We start from the raw sequence: 22,488 nt of genomic DNA, 5'->3' as shown, positions 1-22,488 counted from the left end.
AACAATAGTTTTTACACTAATATCTCTATCCATTTTCTATATTATATTTCTCACAAAACGTTGCCTGCAAAACATCTCAACCATTTCTGCCTATATTCTTCACTTTTTTGTCTTCTTCCACTTTCTCTTTTCTTTCTTTCTGTGATGCCCTTTGCAGAAGTCAAGAGCCGTAATAATATCCATCAAATTCTTCATCAACAAACATGGCTGCCCCGTCAACTTAATCCCTTCAACTTTTGAATTTTCTCACACACCATTCTTTCTGCAATCCATATTTAACACATGCAAATATCGATTGAAAACTAAAAAATCAAGCTTTTTTTCTTGTCTGCATATTTCAGAAGATGTTAAGCCAGTCAACTGTTCAACACCCCCGATGAAAGGCCAATTACAGAACACCCAAAAAAAAGTCTTTAGCATATGATGATATAATAAATGCTTTAAACTATTCATAAAGGATTCAAAAGGGTATACATATATGCTATAAAAAAGTGAAAATGTACAATATTGCAGAGTGTTGCTGCTTAATCTTGTCTTTGTGTTAAACTGAGGCACCTATGAGACAAATCCATGCATTTGATTAGAAGATATGATTAATTAATCAGAAACTTGGGCTTGAAAATGCATACATAGGGGAAGGTGGAACTGGGGGAGAACAACATCTGTCAGATAAGTTCAACACGAATAAAGCAGTATGGGTAGAGGAAAAAAAAAGAAAAAAGAAAAAAGAAAAAAGAAAAAACGGTGAAAGTTACATGAACATATTGATCTATTACTCTGATTATTTCCACGTAGCGGGTGATGTCATCATGAGAAAATGACCAAATGAACGGTGGATATGCAAGATGGCTTATAAAAAATAAACAGTGAGTGCGAGAAGGCGTATATATAAGTGTTGGTAATGGTTGCATAGGAGGCAGCAAGTGATAAAGAGAAAGAAAGAAAGAAAGAAAGAACAGTGGAGAGAAAAAGATTCGATTTTCAGAAGTTGTGGTGTGTGAAAATGGTTCAACAGGAAATTCGTAAAGGTCCATGGACAGAACAAGAAGACTTCAAATTGGTGTCGTTTGTTGGGTTGTTCGGAGACCGTAGATGGGACTTTATTGCTAAGGTATCAGGTTTGAAGGTGGCGGGAGACAGTAAAATAGGCATTAGGCATATGCATTATGGAAGAACCACCTTAGCTTTAACCACCTCGTGACTTTGTTGTAGGTTTGAATAGAACAGGTAAAAGTTGCAGATTACGCTGGGTTAATTACCTTCATCCTGGTCTCAAACGTGGAAAGATGACACCCCAGGAAGAAAGACTCGTGCTTGAGCTTCACTCAAAATGGGGAAATAGGTTTGATCATAACCAGATATATTACACATGCTCTCAACTTCACTACTATGTTGTTTTTTCCTTTCTGTTACGTTGTTTCAAACCAAAACTTAGTAATTTTTAAGTATTCTGCAGATTGTTGAGGTAAAACTTGGGATTATCAACAGTCTGAAACCACTATTACTTTGACTCAAAATCTAATGATATATGCAGGTGGTCAAGAATCGCTCGGAAGTTACCAGGGCGCACTGATAATGAGATAAAGAACTACTGGAGGACCCTGATGAGGAAAAAGGCGCAGGAGAAAAAAAGAGGAGAAGCTGCATCATCATCAACAGCAACACCTTCTTCTTCTTCCAGTGTTCATTCCTCAATATCAGTATCCTCAAAGAAGCATGAAGTGGATCCACACGCTTCCAAAAAAGCAGGAGAAGAGAGCTTTTATGACACAGGAGGAGCTTCAACCCAAGATGAAGGTGAAGGTGAGTTCTCGATGGATGATATATGGAAAGATATTGACATGTCAGAAGAGAACAACAGTTTTGTTCATGGGGAGAGTGAACAGGTGGTTTCTCCATCTGCATCATCGTGGGAGTATTGTTGTTGTGATCCTCTGTGGGTGATGATGGATGAGGAAAGTTTGTTTATGAGTGAACCATATTTTTATGCATTAAGCGGCTGATGATAGTATGATATTCTATTCTTTTTCTTCCAACCAATATTTTGTTGATAGCATATGTGTGGCAGTGGCATGCACCTAAAGTCTAACCTGTATAGCATTGTTGCGTCTTTAAGCTTTTGGAAGGTGGTAGTAGTGAGTGTGACCCAGCTGTAATAATTTTCAGATTAGCCATAACTGTAGTTTATATATCTCAATGTTGGTTTCAGTGCTTTTACTTTCTAAAATCATCCAATAGGATACCGAGTTGGTACCTTCTCATTGTAAAATATCAAACACTTGTTTGCATCTCAATTTCAGTTTTAATTTCAGTCTCATCTACACTTCTCCAACATCTCATCATGCTCCTTTCATTCTTTATATATATCAGTGACAACTAGTACTGCATCAATAATAAGAGTGGATAAACCGTGCGTGATGTCAACACAAGTATATTGCTATTTGGATCCAAAATGATCGAGGACTAAGAACTATGATTTACTGCTTATGAATCTTGATTTTCACAAAATAGGAGAAACAGAAAAAGAATGAATGAAAGACTTCTATTTTATCATGAATGTCAGCTACCATAGTGTTTCTTCATGAAAAGAAAATGTTTTTAGTTAAAATTTTATATAGAGTCAAGGTACTATAGGAACATATATTTTATGATTTTTAAACCTCTTGAATCTGTCTCAAATCACCTATAAAATAAATAAATAATTAAATAATAATCGAGTACAATGCATACTTTTTTTGACCAATGTGAGTAAATACAGAAAAAAAAAAAACTTCTTTTTACATTCATTTTATCTTCTTTTTTTTAAAAAAAAAATCAAATATCTTATTGATCTTCTTCCTCTTTTAATTTATTCAGTTGATTTGTTTTTCATTCATCTCTTTCACGTCCAAACAAAGGGTATTATTACATATTTTAGTTAAATTAAAAATTTGAGTCCTTATATTAAAAAAAAATGTTGCATAAAACTATTTTTGCAATTTGACGACAATATATAGCATATTAAACTTAATACTTGACAATAATTTATAATGTTATATTAGTAAGAAAATTTTTAAGAAGAAGATTTCCTAAATTTGGTCGAAAAATTTGTAATACTACAAATTTAATTGAAATAACGTTAACTTATAGTTTTTCTTTTATTTTTATGGTATTGTATTAATTGTTTTATCTGTTTTCTCTATTAATCTGCATTGTTTAGTGTACGTGTTATTGTTTCCAACCTCTAATCATGAATTTTAACTGGCAATGAAGTTTCGCGAAACACCAGTATATAAGATGAAATGAACATTACATATAATGAAAACAAAAAACAAAAAAAAAAAAAAGATGTTCTTGTGTTACAAAGTTCAAAGGAATCAACAATTGAAACACAAGCAAATGCAAGAGAAAGAACACAGGAATGAATGACAAGAAACGAAGGCAGAGAGAGAAACCCATTCCAGTTTTCAATTAATAATCAGTGACTGGGAGCTGTTCATGAGTGTGTTGGGTGATGAACAAAACCTCGTAGACAACAGCAGCAATGGCAGCACCAGCGAATGGGCCGACCCAATAAACCCAATGGTTGGTCCAAGTCCAGCTCACAACAGCAGGCCCAAAAGATACAGCAGGGTTCATGGATGCACCATCAAAAGCACCACCAGCCAAGATGTTAGCACCAACTATGAAACCGATTGCAATTGGAGCAATTATACCAATGTCACCCTTCTTTGGATCCACTGCAGTTGCGTAAACCGTGTAAACCAAGCCAAAAGTCATCACAATCTCAAACACCAGAGCGTTCCCTGCTCCAACACCAGCTGAAAGTGCAAATGCAGATGTTTCCTACGATGTAACACACAAAACATAACATTAACACAAAGAAAAAGAACAGCTACGAATGATGTTGGTGTGTTGTTTATGTTATGCTGTGTACCATTCCACCAGTGGCAAATTTAAGGAGCAAGCAAGCAACCACAGAGCCAAGCAACTGAGCAATCCAGTACAAAATGCTTCTGAAGAGAGTGATGTGGCCTCCAACGAAGGCACCGAATGTGACAGCAGGGTTCACATGACCACCAGAAATGTTTGCACCAACTGAGACAGCAACAAAAAGTGCAAACGCATGCGACAGTGACGCTGCCACTAACCCTGCTGGTGTTGCTGAACCATTGTTTGTCACCTTATCTGCAAAACCATAACATGTTTGTTTATTATTCATGCATGAATTCTCATTGTTGTTACTGTTACATGCATGTTCAAAGTAACAGAGTTTAATAACCAAACCAGAAAGTGCTTACTGAAAGCCATGCCAGAGCCTTCCCCTGCAAAAACGAAAATGAGCATTGAGATGAACTCAGCAAGAGCAGCCCTGAGCGCGTCCACATGGCTCAGCTCTGATGAATTTCCAACGGCAATTCTAGAAATCGGCATTTTCTTCTTCTTCTTCTTCTTCTCTCTGATTCTGTGTTTGTTGTGAGTTTGGAATTGAAGAGAAGAGAATGAATGCCTTAACTTGAATGTTGTGGTTCGTTGTGAAATTTTGTGGAGTGGTTAAGGTTGTTTTATAGTACTATACAACAGTGGAGTTAGCGAAGTTTAAGACACGAGGGACAAAAAGTTAAGGTAAAAAGGAAGAAAATTCAAAGTTTTGCCACCTGTCTATAGTCTAGGGTGGCGGAGGGAGGAGCCTCCCGGTCGCTCTTGTGATGCCACGTGTACAACATGATTTGGACTGATCACTGATCACCGACCAATTGCGTATGGCGTTGTGGGCCCTTCAATCAATTCGCAACTTTTGGACCAAACCTACCCTTTGAATTTTCACTGGGCGGTGATGTGGACCGGCCCAATAATGTTGGATTCATTATTATTCATCGTTCTTACCTCACTCCCTAAGTAACCTAGTCAACTGATTTGTTTTGCAAACAAAGTTTCATAAAACATGGTTTTATTATGGTCTTTTGGTAGTGTGTGAAATGCAGTTAATGAATTTATTTTGGAGGATTGCTTCATACGCATAAAATTATTTCTTCTTTTCAAGCTGGAGGTGTGGCAGATTGGTTTGAAGCTGTGGGATGGAAAAATTGATTAGGTTGAACATTATTATTAAGAGCTAAAACATTGGTCTGAAGAGGCACATGTGAGGAGCCACAAGTATTTTCAAACATTCGTGACCTATTGCCACTCCTGTTCAGCATTTAAATTATCATAATTTTAAAGCTTATCTCATTCTTTCTTTATCATTATGGTCGGCTTAAAGGACCAAAACTTTTAAACCAAGGTCGCATTTTCTTTTTCTGGTCTGCCAATAGAGAAGAAAACTATTACAAAATTATATCGCAACTTAGAGGCAGCCAGCAAGTTCAGCATCGTGTATGTATATGTATGTATATGTATGCGTGAATTATCTCTAAGGATTAAAGTACATTTCGTGTTTTAGGATGCACGGTCTGAAAAGTATGTAATATTTTATTTATTTCATTAATCACAGTTTTCTGGTGATGATCATAAATAGGTTTTCGTTGATATATTACTGTATATTTGTCGAAGTGTATTATTTTTAATTATTTTAAAAAATAGTAAACTGTTGATTTAGTGTCTAGAAGTTACTCAATATTAAATTAATTATTAGAAAATTGATCATATCAAATAAGTTCATCAAAGAATTGTTTAAATGTCTAAAGGTAATTGGTAATATATAAGCATGATCTTTCAGTTAGGTTACTTATAATTAAAATGGCGATGTGTAATACGGTACTGGTGGAAAAGGGACGAAAACATATAGATTAAGTGAAAAGTAAAACTTACCTTGCTTTCACTCTATGCATCAAGATAATAGGAAATTTCCTGACTAAAGGTAAGCAGCCCCATCGAGTTTGTAAATTCAATCGCAGACTCCGTTATACATTTAAAAATATAATTAAGAACTAAACACAATTAGGCTTCATCTCTCAATTTAGAAATATAATTTGAAACTTCAAATTTATTAAATGCTAACAACGATTATAAAAAAATAATTTGATTTTCTCAAATTTATAGTTTAAAGATTAAAATAGTTTTTAAGAATCATAACCGAAATCACAGAAAATCAAACATAATTTAGTGAAATACGCAAGTCCTTAATTTGGATTCTACATCCCAGATAGATACCACGCAAAGGGACCCATCCTAACAGAGAATAAGAAGACGAACAAAGAACTAAGTGAAAAAATCAGAATTGAATGCTCAGCATGTTTCGGATAAATTGTAGTACTACAGGCTGCTGAGTTTTTCAGAATTGCTTGGTATAGATTTCCTCAATCACATTTAAGTAAACAACTGAAAGGGAAATAGGAAAATGGAGTGTAACAACGCCTTCATTTATTACAATTTGTAAAACTTAAACAAGCAAAGCTCTCCTCAGACATCTAATACGATGTGCAAATGCGGTGCAAATCTTCCATTCCGGAATCACCTGGAAAAATAAAAACAGCATCAATTTTCCATGCAAATACTTCGTGAAAATTTTAGAACAGAGTACGTTCAGACCATGTTCTCTTGACATAATTGGTTTGGGAAATCTACGGAATACTATTAAAAGCTGCTGAGAAGCAAACTACAGAAAGCGCCAAAAACATACATGATTAATAAAACTATTTTCCCTGAGGTGTTAGCAATCGAGCATCATTACAAGAAAAAAAGCTCCAAGTCCCCAATAATTATCACATTAAAGTAATCATAGAGTGCATCCATTCATCAGAACTGCTTGTTATGAACTACTCAAGCACGTTTAAGCAAACAACAAAAATGAAAATAGGAATTCGGAGAGAGTGTACAACATTTCTTTTATTACAATTTCTAAAACTAAGACAAACAAAGCTCTCCCAACACATCCAATACAATGTGCAAAGCCGGTGCAAATTGAATCTACAAATAGGTATAGCATGGCATCCTATTAATTGAATCTACAAATTTATGTGTGAATATGATTAAGAGATAACACGACAAACAATTGTCAAGATTGCAACAAGTGGTTCAAACATCAAAGTCCATTGCAAAATGAGATAAAAAGTATTTGTAGAGATATTTAACATTCGGTTCCTCGTTTAAGGTTAGCAACAACTAGTAAGCAGACCCAATCTCATGCAAGATCCTTCATATTATTGTAAATTGATTCTTAGATCGTCGTCTGAAAATTCCAAACCAAAAACACCTCATGATATTTCAAAAAATATATAATATCACACTTTGATATTCAACGGAATCATAAATCAGTAACAACTCAATAAATAAACCGCACATTAAATAAAACACATGCATCAACTTGAAAATTGCATACACTTAGGCACATCCACAATATAAGATTTGAATGACAGTCAAGTTTAAGGGCCATCACACTTTTAGTAAATCAACAGAGCCACATTAATGAAACTAGAGTTGAGGATAGATAGTAATGCAACATATAAAGAAATGGGACTAAGAAAGAGGATGAAAATGAGTACGAGAAGCTTTGAACTGCTGTAATAGTTCATAACGTGTTTGTAATAGTATACCATTTTCTTTTATATCAAATCAACCACGTCAATTGAACAAATATCATGACTGCGTAGGCCAGATTATGCATACTTTCAACCACAGATGCTCTCACTTTACCAGAATTCATGCACAATTCTACCAAACTGATTGCTCGGAAAAAAAAATTATAGCTAGAAAACTAGAATGTCCAATTTCCAGCAAACGAATAATCTGGTATATTGTATCAGATATGTGCATTGAACTCCAACGAGTTGAAATTTGAATATCAAAAATCGAACACACGAGAAGCGCATTTGTATGACATAAGGAAAATAAAAAACAGCAAAATGCGTAAAAAAAAAAGCTAGGGTTTGGTAAGCGGAGCGTTACCTCTTGTGTGCCTGGACAAATTTTGACTTTTTGGCGTCCTCCTCTGAGAAAAATGAAACCACGGTAAATCAGATTCAAAACACAAATCAAATTTCAGAAAAAAAGAAAAAGAAAAAAGAGGATTGGGGCTGAGAAAAGAAGAAAGTGGATTTACCAGTTAGACCAAGAGAAAATTTGGTGATCACAGTTCCGGTGACGGCGAATCCGACCAGGAAGGGCCAATTTCGCTTCCATTCACGCTTGAAGAAAACAGACCAAGGATCGAACAGACGCATTTTTTTCTTCACTTCTCTTTCTCTTCCTTTCACTCTCCGCTCCTCCACTCCAACATGTAATACCTGCTATTCTCTTCCGCTGTTGCCTCGCCCTCAAACCAAACGGGCTTTTCTTGGCCCAACCCAAAACTACACAAATTTCTGAGGTTTACGAAGGTGCTGCGAAAAAAAAAGTTACTACTATCTTCAACAGCGAAGGAGGCTTTTTCTTCCTGCACTCCCATAATTGCTTTGTGCACTTCAATATTTTTAAAGGGACCATTTCATATTTTATAATAGTGACTTTCTGATTACCTGTTTTAGAAATTTTCTGTAATAAACTTTCTTTAATTTCTGGAACAGATTTCCAAAATATGATTTCTAAAGTTGGATTTTGCAAAATACAATTTTATTTTAAATGGAATTTTCTGAAATGAATGTTTTTCTACCACACTTCTCTCTTATTTTTTTCTCCTATAAGTGTAATTTTAAAAATATATTGCCTAATACAAATGACAAAAAAAATTGATTTCATTTAAATGAAGTATCAAATATATTAATTAATTATACATGATATGACGTGAAGATTAGTTCTTATGTGATTTTATATAAAGATGAACTCTTATTTCACGTACTGATATTGGACTCCTAATAATCCATATTATACTTAGAAACAAATCAAGAATAGTGTAAAAAAAGGAGATTAATTACTTATATTAATTATGAGAAAAAGAAAATTAATCCAAACAAATTATTGTAAAACACAGATAAGACATCACTAATCATCTTTCACGTGGTCTTAATTCCACCGTTTGTAGTTTAACTAATAATCATTCTTCTTTACATTCAAAAATTTATCCCGAATTCCACAAGAATATTCAAAGACTGAATAATGATTAATAAGGGGAACAAAAGTGTGTATTTATCTCATCCTGCAAGATTATGATCTAGCTTGTTCGTTGCTGTCTTTCTTTTCTTGGTTTTGTCCCCCTTGATTCCATTTTTTACCTTTACAAAACCTTGCCAATAATCATCCCCATGCAATCGCACACTGGTTCAAATGATTATGATGGAGCTTTTGTTCAAACTCCTCCACTTAACAACGATATGCATTAAATACTGTAGATTTTGACTAATGAAGCGCCTGAAATCATTACAATTGAAATTTCTCTGCACTTCTTGCTTCAACATTGACTTCTGCTAATTATTTCTTCACCTTTTTGACAAATCCCTTCTTTCTATATACAGAGAGGAACAAGAAAGAAACTCGTTTGTCTCATCCAATTTACTACACTTGATAACGTTTTATAGATACTGAAATCTATTAATTTACCATAAATCCTTTGTTTTCATTGGTAGATTTGTGTAGACTATATAGCAAACTGGTAAACAAATTTTTATTATGATTGAACAAGAAGAATATATATATTGTGAGTACTTTTGAATGATGAAGTTAAAAATAAAATAATGTAATCATGAGTTAGCAATTATTCACGTGCAACTCTATAGTTCAGATTTACTAATTTCATTCTGTCACTGCACATTCCATGTATAGAAAGACAAGAGTTTGACTCCATTTTTAACTACCATCATGCACTTTAGTTCTTTGATTTGAAAATCTGTCCCCTTTTCTTTTTCAGTGAGAATGCCTACTAAATCAATGCTTCTAAACGTAATATTTTAGTTTTCTTGAGAAAATGGCTTTATGTATTCGTTTTCATACTGAATTACTTGATGAGAAGGGAACACCAGCGTATTAAAATCTCGGTTCTTTTTCTGCCGCCACCCACCTACTCCTTCGCCATCTGCTGATTAGTGGTTACTCCGCAAGAAGATAAACATGAACTTTCATCATTCTGTGAGTGTGATGTTTAAAATTTAAGCCTTTCTGATAGTGGTAGCTTTTTCCTCCTTTCTTGGGGGTTCAGTCAAACCGAACTCCAACCACCTTTTTCGTATGTGTATAAATATGGTCAAATAAATGTTGAAAACGAAGGTTTGCTTTTTGACAAAGACATTCACTGTTAATCAGTTTCCTGTTACCTTTTCAGGATCCAATGTTAAAGTAATCGTTTCTTATGATGCTTCATTGGTTCCTGCCATTATCACACTTTCGGCATCTTAATCAACTTTCTCCGCTAAGTTCCACTCACCAAATGTGTTCTAGTCCGGGAGACAAATATTCTAATTCTATAGACATAGTCTTTCTAGACTAGTTAATCACTTACCATTCCATGGTAAAAACTCTTTTTAATTATACCATACACATGCTTACGTGGGTAAAGTTTTAAGCCTCTCTTTTTTCTTGTGTACAACGTCTCTGTCATTTCTTAAAAGCAAAAATATAACTAATGGCTGCTGGCCACAACTGCAAGTTGGATACATTAATTGTGTTACACACACTGTTGAAGTCATGTTTTTATATCAATTATGTCCCATCTGATAGGAATTCTTCTCTACAGTCTTGGCTCTCTCTCGTACTCTCTTTTTTCTATCTAGTTTGGCATAATCACGTTATCATCAATATGAACATGTAAAACCAATGTAACAGAGTTGGAGAGAGAAACACGAGGCCAAAGGCAAGTAAACTATATGGTTCCACGGGTCAGCCAAAAATATTCGTGGTAGTTTTTATTCAAGACTCATATATTTTTCACCTTATGTATATACAGATTAATTGAAGTTCTTAATTAGATGTTAGAAGCGGCCTTATATAGGATGAAACACACTGTTCAAGAAAATTTATTAGGAGAGAGAATTTAACTTAGTTCTGATATCATGTTAGAAATTGATTTTAAACTCAATTTAATCTCACAAAATAGACTTATAAGATGACATTTGTATCTTATGTATTGTGAATTGAATTTATCTTTATTCGACGTGATAACTCTAAATTTTATTATTGAAGACGAGAGCTGAATAGAAAGGGTAAATTAAACTAAACCATGGATACCTTGAAGTCAAGGAGTTGGTCGCAGCCACGTGGTTGAACCTACCAAGGTGAATGGGCATATACTATAGCACAGCACTTTCGCACATTCGCACATGTTTTGTGGCAACGAACACGCGCGCCAAGCGTCGAGCCAAGCCATAATTAGAAGGTCCATGCGAGGCTCGCGTGTGTGTGTGAGTTAGCAGGTTTTTGCTTTTGCTGACTCGGTTTTCCCCAAACGTGTCTCATCCTTGAGGCTCCCACGTGACTTATACCTAATTGCCATGTGCACTCTCCCCATCAATACTCACCACAAACACATAGGATCATAGTTTCAGTCGCATGAACAACACCCCCATAATACACACAACACAAAAACACAAAATATATGAGTAATAATTTCTTATAAATTGTTATTCATAATAAAATTTATAAATATTTTTTAAGAAAAAAAGTAAAAAAAAATAATAAGAAAGATGTTTTTTTAGTAATGATATCACTTTTTACATAAGTACAAAAGGTAAAATAAAATATTGAAAATAGTCAATGCTAAAAGTTCTTTTTATATAAATACTTGTCAACAATTACTCTTATAATTCAATGGCTTTCTTATTTGTTTTGTGAATTATCAATTTCAATATTTTACTATCGTTTAACATGAAAACTGATCGACCATTTATTTGCCTCGTAATCCATAAGTGATTATATAAAACCATTATTTAAATACTTATAACCCAATATTTTTCTCTCATTTTATCAAAATTATTGCATTTAGTTACATTCACAATTCACGAGTTAGCTAAATAAGTCATATCTAATTTAAAGTCCATTTAGTTAGATAGACCAATTTTTACATTCACATATCTAACAGAGAAAAAAAATATTTCTATATTAATTTATTTCAAAGATAAATATAAAACACGGATCAGTAAATTATAAGAAAAAACACATAATATATTGCAATATCTCTTCTCATTTGACTTATATAAAGTTGTAGTATGCATTGATGCGACGACATGTATTTATTTGTAGCGTGTGAATCGTGAATCAGAATACGCAAAAGATATTTTATACGCCGCAGAATTGCGTGAGGTAAACCTTTGTATGTGCAAAACACAATTGACAAAACATAACCTCTTAGATTACATGCACATGTGATGACTTACAATGCATGTGATGACCCTCAGGTAGATACATTGAATTCAGAACATCTCACTTTTAATTAACCACCTTTGTCTTATGCAATCTTATTATACAATTACTCTCATTTTGGACTTTTCTTGCATTCAACCCCAAACTCAAACAACCAGAAAATGTTTTCACTCATATTTTAATTGCCTCCTCAAATTGTATCAGTAGATTGAGTTATACAACATTAATTAAACTCACAGTGTTTGAGTTTGATTATTATATTTATTTTATATTATACATGATACCTGAAGTGGTTTCTTCCTTGTATTAAAATTAAAAAATAAAGAAATAAATATATGTTTTTGTATGTACTATTTTGGAGTGTTGGTTTCAACAGAAACGACAGAACATGTGCCGATGCGCGGTTTGTCTGGAACTAAAATAAAATAGTTTGTAGTTTTTGAACAAAATTCTTCATCCACGTTTGTTGCCGTTGGTATAACTCAGAACACGGTTGTCTTTTTCGTGTTTGTTTCGTAGTGACTATGAATTAGAAAGTTAAATGGAAAAATAATAATACTGAAAATATTTTTTTGCCGACAATACTGCTGGGTAACTGCACAGATGATAATTCTAAAATAATGTTATTTTGAGGGTGGTTTTCTTTTTAAAGTATGATTTATAGTGTAGCCCTATCTCTTTACGAAGGCTATTTTTAACACATGTGACATAGAACTTGTTGGGTTGCTTCATGTTTGAGAAATTATTGAGCTTTTTGTTTGAGTTGAAACGTGATATTAAATGGAATGAAAATATGTTGCTTAACAATTTAATTCTAAATATATGTTTTTATTGATCAGATGCATAAAAATATGTTTAAAATTCAATTTTTTAGGTCTCGATTATAAACTAATACAATAAAAGTTGTTTATGCAAATAAAATCTATTTTCAAGTCATAGACTACTATCCAGAATAAAGAGTTATTAAATGACCAAATAAAATACGAATTATAAAAATGAGGACTATTTTAAACATTCGATAAAAATGATGACTATTTTAAACATTATGTCAAAATGAGGACCATCCACAATAAATCCTACGAAAATAATGATCAAAAAGATATTTAAGCCTTTTATTTAATGTTCACTGATGAAAGTTAAAAAATAATTAAATAATTAAACAAAAATATTTTAATGTTGCTAAAAATTAAAATATTATTAAACATAAAAGTTTAATTTGACAAAAAAACTAACAAAAAACTAACTAAGTCTATCACTCTTTTCTAACTATCAATTCTCGCAACTTCAAAATGACTAATACAACATAGAAAATGTTTATTCAAAGTTTACCCACTCAAAATTATTAGCTCACGCTAAAATAAAATAAATCACTAAAACTCTACTTGAGACAAACATTAGTGCATCCATTAATCAATTATGATTTCACTCCATCTAAACATTCTCACACGAAAACGTAAAAAAAAAAAATGATATATTTGATACAAGAGTATAAATAACCAAATAAATAAAGAAAGAAAAATATGCAAAATTTAAACAAAATATTATATTATTAATCTTAAAAATAAAAAAATACTGAATAGAAAATTAAAATGTTTCAGATCAAATGTCCGACAAAATAATTATGATATATAAGGTAATTATCTAACTAACAAAAAAATATAATGTCTGAGTTAATTATCTAATTAATAAAAAATGTATGGTATGAGTACACTAATTATCTACATTGTAAGTACAAATATTTAGTTGCCCCATTTAATCATGTGTATTCCAAAATTCGTAAGAGTGAATTTCAGTTGAGATTTGAGAATAAGGAAGAAAATATCAACACTATATCTAACTTATCTCCTTCTTGTAAAAAAAAAACGGAGAGGATAAAATAAAAAGTTTTTAAATTTGAACTTTTTTCTTACAAAATAAATTCGTTTAGTAAATTCTATTAATCATTCCTAGTAATTCACACACAAATATCTCATATTTTCTCTTTCCTTATATTCACTTCCACTAATTGTTTAAAAGATATCACATTAATACTTTTTTATAGAGGAAATATACGAGTGCATATATGTCAATATTTTCATTATAATATCTAATATCTAGTATCTTTATATATATATATATATATATATATATATATATATATATATATATATATATATTCTGTTTTACATAACTTTATTTATTACATAAAATAATATAATTAAATATATTGAAGCTTATGCCGTAATAAAACATTTTATTACATATATATAGAATCAAATATTTCAAACACTTTAATTGTAGGTAAAATGTAGATAATTACTTTATTAAATGCAGCTGAGAGTCTCTTTATGTTTTTTTCTATTTTTTTTCACTATTTGTTTTTTATTCATTAGTACCTTCGTTGTATTTTTTTATTGTAACTTGAAAATACTATTAGGGGTAATATGAAAACAAACTTTGAACACCAAATTTCCATTATATATTACCAAAATAATGACTCTCTTAAACATTAAAAAAGGAAGAGAGAATATTTAGGATTTGACGATAAAGAGTAGTTAAACAATTTATTTATTTTATTAAATTGCACCAACAGTTTAATCTTTACTAATAAAAAAATAAAAAATATCAGTTTTGTTTTTATTTTTTTAATTAATAGAGAGATTATATATTAAAAATAAGTGAGCTGTCCAAGTGATTTGATTAGTTATTTTTAAATAATATATCATTTTTCTACTCGTCCATAAAAAAAATAAAAGGAGAAATCAATGGGTTAGGCAATTTTTATTTTGTTTTACAAAATTTAGTCATCACCAATGTCACAACAAAATTAAAAAAAAAAATGATCACAATAAAATAACATTGTTAAAATTATAAAATAATGTTTATAATTTTAGAGATTTTCACATCATCATCGTGAGGTGGAAATAGTGCAGAATGAAAACTTTTATTTGACTTTATTTTTGTGTAAGGAAATTGTTGGGATTGTCAACTTTTACTGCAAAAGATTATGTTGTAACAATATATTGATAAATCTATTTAAACATATAAAAAATGATAAACTTATTGTTAATGATTATAAAAATATTATTGTTGAATTTGATGTTGATAGTTGACAAATTTTCACTGTATTGTTTAGCTTCCCATGTCATCATCTCTTTCTTCTCTCTAATTTCCCTCTTGAGTTATTGATAAAGATGAAATAAGTTATAATAACAATCAATCTTAGTGGGCTTGGTAGCTTAAGTATTGTTTATTAAAAGAAAATCCATACAACACATAATCACCACAATTTGATATAATTAGTGGACTTTATTTAAAATTGAGGGACTATTAACTTCTTATCAAATCCATTAACCTATACATTGTTAATATTCTTTCACATATGTTAATTCCAGTGAAAATTACTAAATTCTCAAATCTAGTTGAAAAAAAAAATATTTTGAAAAGTTTAGCTGAAGAGAATATATCAAAAACAGAATTAACTTTACTCAATTTTTTAAATTTTTAATTAACTAAAAATACATATCTTTAAAAATAATTAGAAAAATAAAAATAATAAATATTTTTTTTAAACCAATAATATAATTATAATAATAGATATTATAAGAAAATTCTTAAATAATAATCAATTTTAGTGATAAAAAACATATTTAGAGACAAATTTTCTAATTACACACTAATTTAAAAAATAATTCTTTTTGGTAGCAAAAATCTTTATAATTAATGCTAGTGTTAATAATCAATTCATAATAAAAAATAATTTAGTTATTAATTTTAATTTTTTTAAATTATTTTTATTATATTTTTTCTCTCCTACTCCCTACATAATATATATATATATATATATATATATATATATATATATATATATATTGTTTATGCAAGTTTATACGATATATAGATATTTTATGCAAAGTTTATTTATTTATTTTCAGTTTATTTTCAGAAGATTCTTACAACATCTTTCCATAAAGGTCTAGAGAAAATACAGGCGAGCAAGTCCATAGGCTTCACCAAAATCTTAAATTAGCAATTATATATATTAAATAATTTATTCTTAATGAAGGGTGAATATTACTTTTTATATAAAATTATTATATTAAAAAACACTTAAAGTCTTTATAAATGGTAATTATTATTTCTGACAATGTATAATTTATATCCATTCTAATATTAAGTTTAAAAAAAATATTAAATACTTTAGTAACAAACTCTAATGTGTGAAAAAAACATCATGAATAAACAGAGACAGAAAACATTGGTTTTTTTTTTGTATTATTATTAGGAGTGCATAAATAAGGAAAAGTTAACCTAATTAAATAAAGAGACAGCAGGGACAGGGAAGCTTAGAGAGATGGAGAATTTTGGGGATTTTCAAATGATTTTTTTGAGCTGAGAGAAAAATATGAGAAAGTGAAAACTCTGATTTATTTATTTATTGGGAAGGTTTTTGCATTCTTTAATTTTCAATGATATGGTCAAGTTCTGTGTGGATAGTGTGGTAAGTACACTATGCCATCCCTTTGTTTTGTCCTTTGTGCCCTTTCTCTCTCTCTCTCTCTATAAATAGCCCTTCTTTTCCTTAGACTCCCCTACAAACATAGTACTATTCTTCTTTCATTCTCTCTGCTCTTTTTCTTTCACACCATAACCATAACCATGGAAGAAGATCCCTTCGCTTCCATTCTCAATCTTCACGAGGTGGGTCATTGCATATTTTCCTTATCCTTCCTTCACTACTTCTTATCACACTCTCTGTTTCTTTCATGCAACTTTCAAGAAAGAGCCTTTAATCATTGCTTCAACGTTTGTGTCTTCTTTCTCTTCTTTATTATTCTCGAATGTTTTATTGTTTTACAGTTTTTACAGTTTTTTAAGATTTTACCAGATTAGGAATGATGGAATGATGTGTAACGTTCTTTTCTTCTTTCTTCTTTTTTTTTTCTTTCATTCGGACATGATTAAGAGTTTAGGTGAAGCTTTCGTTCTTTTGTGGATAGGATATGTTTCGTGCTGGTTCAACTCTTGCAAGAATGAGACATGTCACGGGAAATTTGTGGAGATTAATTTTCCCGCATTAATTTTAAGGGCCCAAGATTATATTTACATTCAAAATTTATTCTTTTTTTGATAATTTTCTGTTCCTTGATTTGTTCTGCGCAAATATCTTTATTAATAATACGTTTTTAAATATTTTTTCTTACCTTCTTGTATAAGGGAAGATCCATCGTTGACCCCTTTTTCCTGTAACTTGGTTTTTCATTTTTACCATATTTTCCGGCTGTTCTAAAACTTTTTTTTGTGTGTGTGTGTGTGTTGAATTTTCTTTCATCGTGAATTTTATTTCTTCTTTTTTTGGCGATTATTGAGATTTTTTTGGCTCGTAATTAAAATCTACGATTAATCCAAAAGTAAGGCAGGTGTCAATTGTATTTTTTTCAAGACCAAAGGGTTTCTTCACATCAAAGTTGTCACTTTCTTTCTGTAGTCTTTACCTTTATCTGTGTTAGGTCTGCACAAAAATCTCACACTAACATGGTTGCAGTCAATAATCTCGGTTTGCATGAGACATGCGTGTGACAACCGAACGTTAAAAGTAGTTAAGGTTCATTGACTTCGTTCAAGACACGATTTTTCCAAACCCCACCAACATTATTTTTTGTTTTCTCTTTCTGCAGAGTTGTGATGGGTTGAGGCAGAATCTCTTGGCCACCACACTGGAACTGGAGACGATGAAGAACGCGAACAGGGAACTTATGAATCACTTGAAGATGGCTTGCAAAGAGAGGGACGAAGCAAGAGAAGAACTTCAGAAACTGTTGAAAAAACTAACACCCCCCACTCTGGTCGAAATCCCTTCCTCCATGATGATTCCGACACCGACCAAATCCAGCATCACAGAATCCAACAGCCCCTCGCACGTTTCCTCCCCCGTAGATTCCCTTCTCGAGGCAGCTTCTCCTCGGGAGTTCTCCAACATCATTGTCGACTCACACAACAACAACATGGCGTATCATCTCAAACAACAACCTTTGCTTACGAGGGTGTCTCAGAAGCGCACGTGCGATGTTGGGGACGAAGTGATCGAACACCTTGCCAAGAGAAAAACGTTGCCCCAAAAGGGTATGCTCCTCAAGGCTGTGGTGGACGCGGGTCCCTTGCTTAAGACACTCCTTGTCGCGGGCCCACTTCCCACGTGGCGCAACCCCCCTTCGTCCAAGACCATAGAGACTCCATGCCTCAATGTTCAAGACTTCGCTTCCAACAATGTTAATACCTTCAATTCACTTCAGAAACCAACGCTTGCATTTGCGTCTTCTCGTTCTTTTCAGCCTTCTGTGTTCAGTGTTTCTGCTGTGAACAACAATGCTTCTTGCAAAAATCTCGCCCCATCGAGGATTCCGCAGAGCCATCAGTATCTTCTATGAAATTGATTCGCCCTCACAACTATTTTTATTCTGTAAAGTGAGTTAGAATTTTTGGTGTAAATTTCATACCCCGGCTCTGATTCAATTATCAAGCTGACCTATTTTGGTTCTAGTTCAAAAGTAGTACTTATCTCCAAACATGACAATTTATTGCAACATTTGATTCAGATTATGTCTTCTTCCTCTTTTTACCTGTAACTTTCATTTCTATCTGTTCACCAAAAGTCTCTGGTGGCTTTAGAATCTGAGTAGAAATTGAATATAGCTCATAAATATTTGTTTTTTTAATAGCTAGTCTCTTTCAGGCATAGTTTTCTTGATGATACCCAAGATAGTATTATCCTAGATCACTTGTTTAAGGGACAGAGTAACTGCTACAGGTTAATCATTGCTAATTTTGTACTTAATATCAGATTTTTAAGTTCATTATCCATGTTCAATATATAAAATTGCATTCTTCTACTTTTTTTTATTTATGATTTTAGTTTTGTGCATGTTCTGTATGCAGTTTTTTCTTACAGAAAACAACGTTCATACGTTGTGCGAATGACTTAGTATTATTTGAGAATTTGGATGTTTTATTGAAACCTCTTACAAACTCTATGTAACCTCGCATGTTAATTAGTGAGTCAGTGCAACAATCTTGTGCGTGTCTTGTGTGGACTCAATCGTGGAAACAGGGCTGTGGAGGAATAATTCTTATTGAGTTTGGAAAAGGTAACTTCGAATCGTATGTGATAAAAAGTCTCTTCGGTGTGTCAGGATGATGGGTTGTGTTTAATTAAGATGAACCTATTCTTGCAAACGTGGTTTTATTAAAAGTGGATTTGCTATGTGATAAAACGTTGCGGGGTAATATTATAAAATTAGAATGTCTTGAAATGCAATAATTGCTATAACATGGGTTTCTTGTTTACTTGGTGAGTTGGGAACTTAGGATATTATTGTGAAGTGATGGAATGGGAGTGGCAAATAAATGGAAATGACAAAAGCAGCCACCCTGTTGAGGAATTCACCATAAATGTAAATACGTGAAGAAGTAGGATTATGACCATACTTACTCCATACTTGACACAATCCAGAAGCGAAACGACCGCTTGAACAAACGTCTTAATTTCACCAACCTCGTATGTTTTAGCAGAAATTATTAGGCAACGTCAGTAGGAACATCGAACTTTGTTTTTTTAAAATTTAATGACAGTAGGTTGCATAATGTGGAAAGATGAATTTAGATAAATGATTTCTAATAGTTTATCCTATTTTAGGTTTATTCCTTTAGTCATTCTGACACTCCGTTTTAGGTCTAATACATGACACTACGTCATTTTTTCAAACAAAATGTTTACGCAAGTTGGCGATTCATTAGAATTAATACAAGCAACAGAATTCAAAAAAGCTATAAAAACATTTACACGTTACCTAATGGGAAAGTTCTTGCAATCATACAAAATTTAAACAACTATTATGTGAGACATAAGTCAATATCTTGGGATTTTTCCATGTTCAAAATATTTGATGAACAAATTTCCTAATGTACATTCCTAAAATCGACTTGTACAATGTATTGAATATATTCCTAAAAGAAATTCATACGCCACGCAATCATAAAAGTACATTGTAAACCTAAACTTCCAAATTGTTAAGATGTTAACCCACTTGCACTTAATATTTACCATACTAATGGAAGAGCTATAGACAGGATTAGAGGCTAAGGGAGATTGTAGGGCAGGAAGAAAGATACATGTATATGAAAAGTAAACAAACAGAACTTCATTTTACCTTTTTAGCAAATTAACTACCATTTGTGTGCCATTTACCGAACACAACCTAGGTTCATTCTAATTTTTTAAAATGATATCCTTATGATTCGAATAGTAAATCAAAGTTGTTACTACCGATCACAGAATTGCAACATGCACATTTTCCAATCCACCCACAACAATGTCATCGAGCAAGATGTGAAATCAACTAAATCATATTCACCAACTTTCTTCTAAAGGAAAGAATATGTTCAAACAATGTACAAAAGAGTCTTCATAACATTCCCACAAAAAATAATATAACTTTTATAAATTTATGCTTGCTAATTCAAAAAAAAACGTTTATTTCAACTCATTTGGAGTCGTGAATCAAGAAGAAATTTTAAAACTTGATCTTTCCACTCATATAAGTGCCTTATTCAGGTTAATGGTATGTCAAAATTAAATTCAGTATACCGTGTGATACGTCCATCGTTGAAGAAGTTGGTCAAAACTATAACTGAAGAATGAATCATGATAACTCATTTACTCATCAAACTGGAAATTGTAACAAAGATAAATTTAATTCCAATTGAACTAAAATACACCAGATAACAAACCGCAAAATTTAGAACTTAATTTGTTTCAAATGTCTACCTCAGATCACCACAAAACAAACTACCATCTAAACAGAAATCGAATTCGGTGATGCCTGGTATTAATTTAGATAATTCCAATCTTGTTGGCTACGTCCAGGGCATCATAGTCAGGTGTCAACCTGACATAAGCCTTCTTGGTCCCATCAGGCCTGCAACAGAGTAATTAAAATTTAGAATAGATTGTATATTTGGTATGAATGCAATTTTTCCATGTAAACTCCTTTCATTTGCATGTTATTGCTTCTTTGGATCATGTTAAATAGATATAATACATGTCAAATTTGAAAGACAGCGCACAACAAAATTTCAAATCAAGGAAGCCAAACCGCAATACCAAATCAAAGCAAACATACTATTGCGACAAGCAATCATGAACCGCCAGACAAATTCTAAAAACATCACTATATAGAGGCTCACCTGATCAAGGTGTTGACTTTCTTGGCCTGAATATCATACATCTTCTTCACTGCGTCCTTGATCTTCTTCTTGTCAGCCCGCAGGTCAACAATGAACACCAAAGTGTTGTTGTCTTCAATCTTCTTCATTGCGGACTCAGTTGTGAGAGGATACTTCAGTATCTGATAGTGATCAAGCTTATTCCTGGGTGGAGCACTAATGCGGGGGTATTTGGGGTTCCTATCCTTTTTCAAAGTCTTTGGCCGATGGAAGGTGACAGAAGTTCGGATCTTTTTGGCCTTCTTCTTAAAGGTAGCACCTGACTTAACTGCCTTAGCAGTTTTCAAGGCTTGTGCCTTAGCATCGGCCTTCTTTGAACTATCAGCTGCATTAAACAATAGCTCTAGTCACATCACATTGAATACAAAAAGCTAACTTAATTTTATAGAGCATAATCTTCAATACAATGCAGGGAATTCACTGACTCCATTCCAATAATACTGAAAGAATAAACCATACAATACACATAGAATTACTAATAAATCTAAATCCCTACAACATTCGTGGAATCCCTAATTTTCATTTTCCAATAGTGAACCTACGGTTTGAAATATCGAAACCTACTAAGATACTAACGAATATTTAATCAATGGTGGCCAAATTTGATGAGGTAGATTTTGAAATAGTAAGCAGTACCTTTAGGAGCCATGAGTCGCGAAAGGGGAAGAAACCCTAGTTCTTAAATCTTCGAAAACCCTAAGACAAAAAACAAAATAGAGATAAGGTTTCTGAAACGTATTGAACTAAACAGAGAGAAAGTGGGGAATAGGGCGGAGCAGAACCTGCGAGTGAGATGCAGTGGCAACCTCAGGTTTAGGGTTTGGTTCCGACTTATATACGGGCTACCTATGAAATGGTTTCGATCATAACCCATGGGCCTAGGCCCATTTACAAGATTGGGCGTCCAAACACAAAACCATTTGCTGTATTCAAAGATATATAAATACTTGTTTAACTTGATTCAAATTTTTTATATTTTTGTTTTTCTATATATAAATCAATAATAAACATGCTCAATATACA

General features: G+C 32.4%; 5 protein-coding genes across 6 annotated transcripts; 2 read left to right on the top strand and 3 right to left on the bottom strand.

The window, feature by feature from the left end:
• Positions 1-905: 905 nt before the first annotated feature.
• LOC114183296 (transcription factor MYB48-like) lies at positions 906-2,317 on the top strand. The gene is made up of 3 exons (XM_028070267.2): positions 906-1,118; positions 1,213-1,342; positions 1,535-2,317. The coding sequence occupies exons 1-3, from the start codon at positions 1,004-1,006 to the stop codon at positions 2,001-2,003; spliced, it is 714 nt and encodes a 237-aa protein (XP_027926068.1). The 5' UTR covers positions 906-1,003; the 3' UTR covers positions 2,004-2,317.
• A 935-nt stretch (positions 2,318-3,252) lies between these two features.
• Positions 3,253-4,531, bottom strand: LOC114183701 (aquaporin TIP1-2-like). Its single transcript, XM_028070815.2, has 3 exons — positions 4,281-4,531; positions 3,917-4,167; positions 3,253-3,825 (listed from the first exon to the last, which is right to left on the bottom strand). The coding sequence occupies exons 1-3, from the start codon at positions 4,411-4,413 to the stop codon at positions 3,451-3,453; spliced, it is 759 nt and encodes a 252-aa protein (XP_027926616.1). The 5' UTR covers positions 4,414-4,531; the 3' UTR covers positions 3,253-3,450.
• Positions 4,532-7,862: 3,331 nt separating this feature from the next.
• Positions 7,863-8,233, bottom strand: LOC114183750 (ATP synthase small subunit 6-A, mitochondrial-like). Its single transcript, XM_028070879.1, has 2 exons — positions 8,021-8,233; positions 7,863-7,909 (listed from the first exon to the last, which is right to left on the bottom strand). Exons 1-2 carry the CDS (start codon positions 8,139-8,141, stop codon positions 7,863-7,865), a joined length of 168 nt encoding a protein of 55 aa, XP_027926680.1. The 5' UTR covers positions 8,142-8,233.
• An 8,524-nt stretch (positions 8,234-16,757) lies between these two features.
• LOC114184131 (uncharacterized) lies at positions 16,758-18,783 on the top strand. 2 transcript variants are annotated; one of them, XM_028071382.2, is made up of 2 exons: positions 16,758-16,884; positions 17,862-18,783. In XM_028071382.2, the coding sequence occupies exons 1-2, from the start codon at positions 16,843-16,845 to the stop codon at positions 18,609-18,611; spliced, it is 792 nt and encodes a 263-aa protein (XP_027927183.1). In that variant the 5' UTR covers positions 16,758-16,842; the 3' UTR covers positions 18,612-18,783. The 2 variants fall into 2 exon arrangements, with proteins under 2 accessions (XP_027927183.1, XP_027927184.1); XM_028071383.2 differs by lacking the exon at positions 16,758-16,884 and adding an exon at positions 16,892-17,779.
• A 2,088-nt stretch (positions 18,784-20,871) lies between these two features.
• Positions 20,872-22,342, bottom strand: LOC114183519 (large ribosomal subunit protein uL23). The gene is made up of 4 exons (XM_028070562.2): positions 22,248-22,342; positions 22,102-22,161; positions 21,427-21,790; positions 20,872-21,158 (listed from the first exon to the last, which is right to left on the bottom strand). The coding sequence occupies exons 2-4, from the start codon at positions 22,112-22,114 to the stop codon at positions 21,074-21,076; spliced, it is 462 nt and encodes a 153-aa protein (XP_027926363.1). The 5' UTR covers positions 22,115-22,161; positions 22,248-22,342; the 3' UTR covers positions 20,872-21,073.
• Positions 22,343-22,488: the final 146 nt, after the last annotated feature.

This window comes from Vigna unguiculata, chromosome 5 (assembly GCF_037176805.1).
Source record: "Vigna unguiculata cultivar grain cowpea cultivar isolate G323 ecotype 2 chromosome 5, ASM3717680v1, whole genome shotgun sequence".
Classification (NCBI taxonomy): domain Eukaryota; kingdom Viridiplantae; phylum Streptophyta; class Magnoliopsida; order Fabales; family Fabaceae; genus Vigna; species Vigna unguiculata.
This window is presented reverse-complemented; position numbering and strand designations above follow the sequence as displayed.

Bases quoted from the DNA above. Each gene is read 5' to 3' on its own strand.
- LOC114183296 (XM_028070267.2), top strand. From the start codon at position 1,004: ATGGTTCAACAGGAAATTCGTAAAGGTCCATGGACAGAACAAGAAGAC. The intron at 1,119-1,212 runs GTTTGAAGGTGG...ACTTTGTTGTAG, and splicing joins CTTTATTGCTAAGGTATCAG to GTTTGAATAGAACAGGTAAA. The intron at 1,343-1,534 runs GTTTGATCATAA...TGATATATGCAG, and splicing joins CACTCAAAATGGGGAAATAG to GTGGTCAAGAATCGCTCGGA.
- LOC114183701 (XM_028070815.2), bottom strand. From the start codon at position 4,413: ATGCCGATTTCTAGAATTGCCGTTGGAAATTCATCAGAGCTGAGCCAT. The intron at 4,168-4,280 runs GTAAGCACTTTC...ATGGTTTTGCAG, and splicing joins AGGCTCTGGCATGGCTTTCA to ATAAGGTGACAAACAATGGT. The intron at 3,826-3,916 runs GTACACAGCATA...GTTACATCGTAG, and splicing joins AATTTGCCACTGGTGGAATG to GAAACATCTGCATTTGCACT.
- LOC114183750 (XM_028070879.1), bottom strand. From the start codon at position 8,141: ATGCGTCTGTTCGATCCTTGGTCTGTTTTCTTCAAGCGTGAATGGAAG. The intron at 7,910-8,020 runs GTAAATCCACTT...CATTTTTCTCAG, and splicing joins ATTTTCTCTTGGTCTAACTG to AGGAGGACGCCAAAAAGTCA.
- LOC114184131 (XM_028071382.2), top strand. From the start codon at position 16,843: ATGGAAGAAGATCCCTTCGCTTCCATTCTCAATCTTCACGAG. The intron at 16,885-17,861 runs GTGGGTCATTGC...CTCTTTCTGCAG, and splicing joins CCATTCTCAATCTTCACGAG to AGTTGTGATGGGTTGAGGCA.
- LOC114183519 (XM_028070562.2), bottom strand. The intron at 21,159-21,426 runs GTGAGCCTCTAT...ACTCTGTTGCAG, and splicing joins AAAGTCAACACCTTGATCAG to GCCTGATGGGACCAAGAAGG.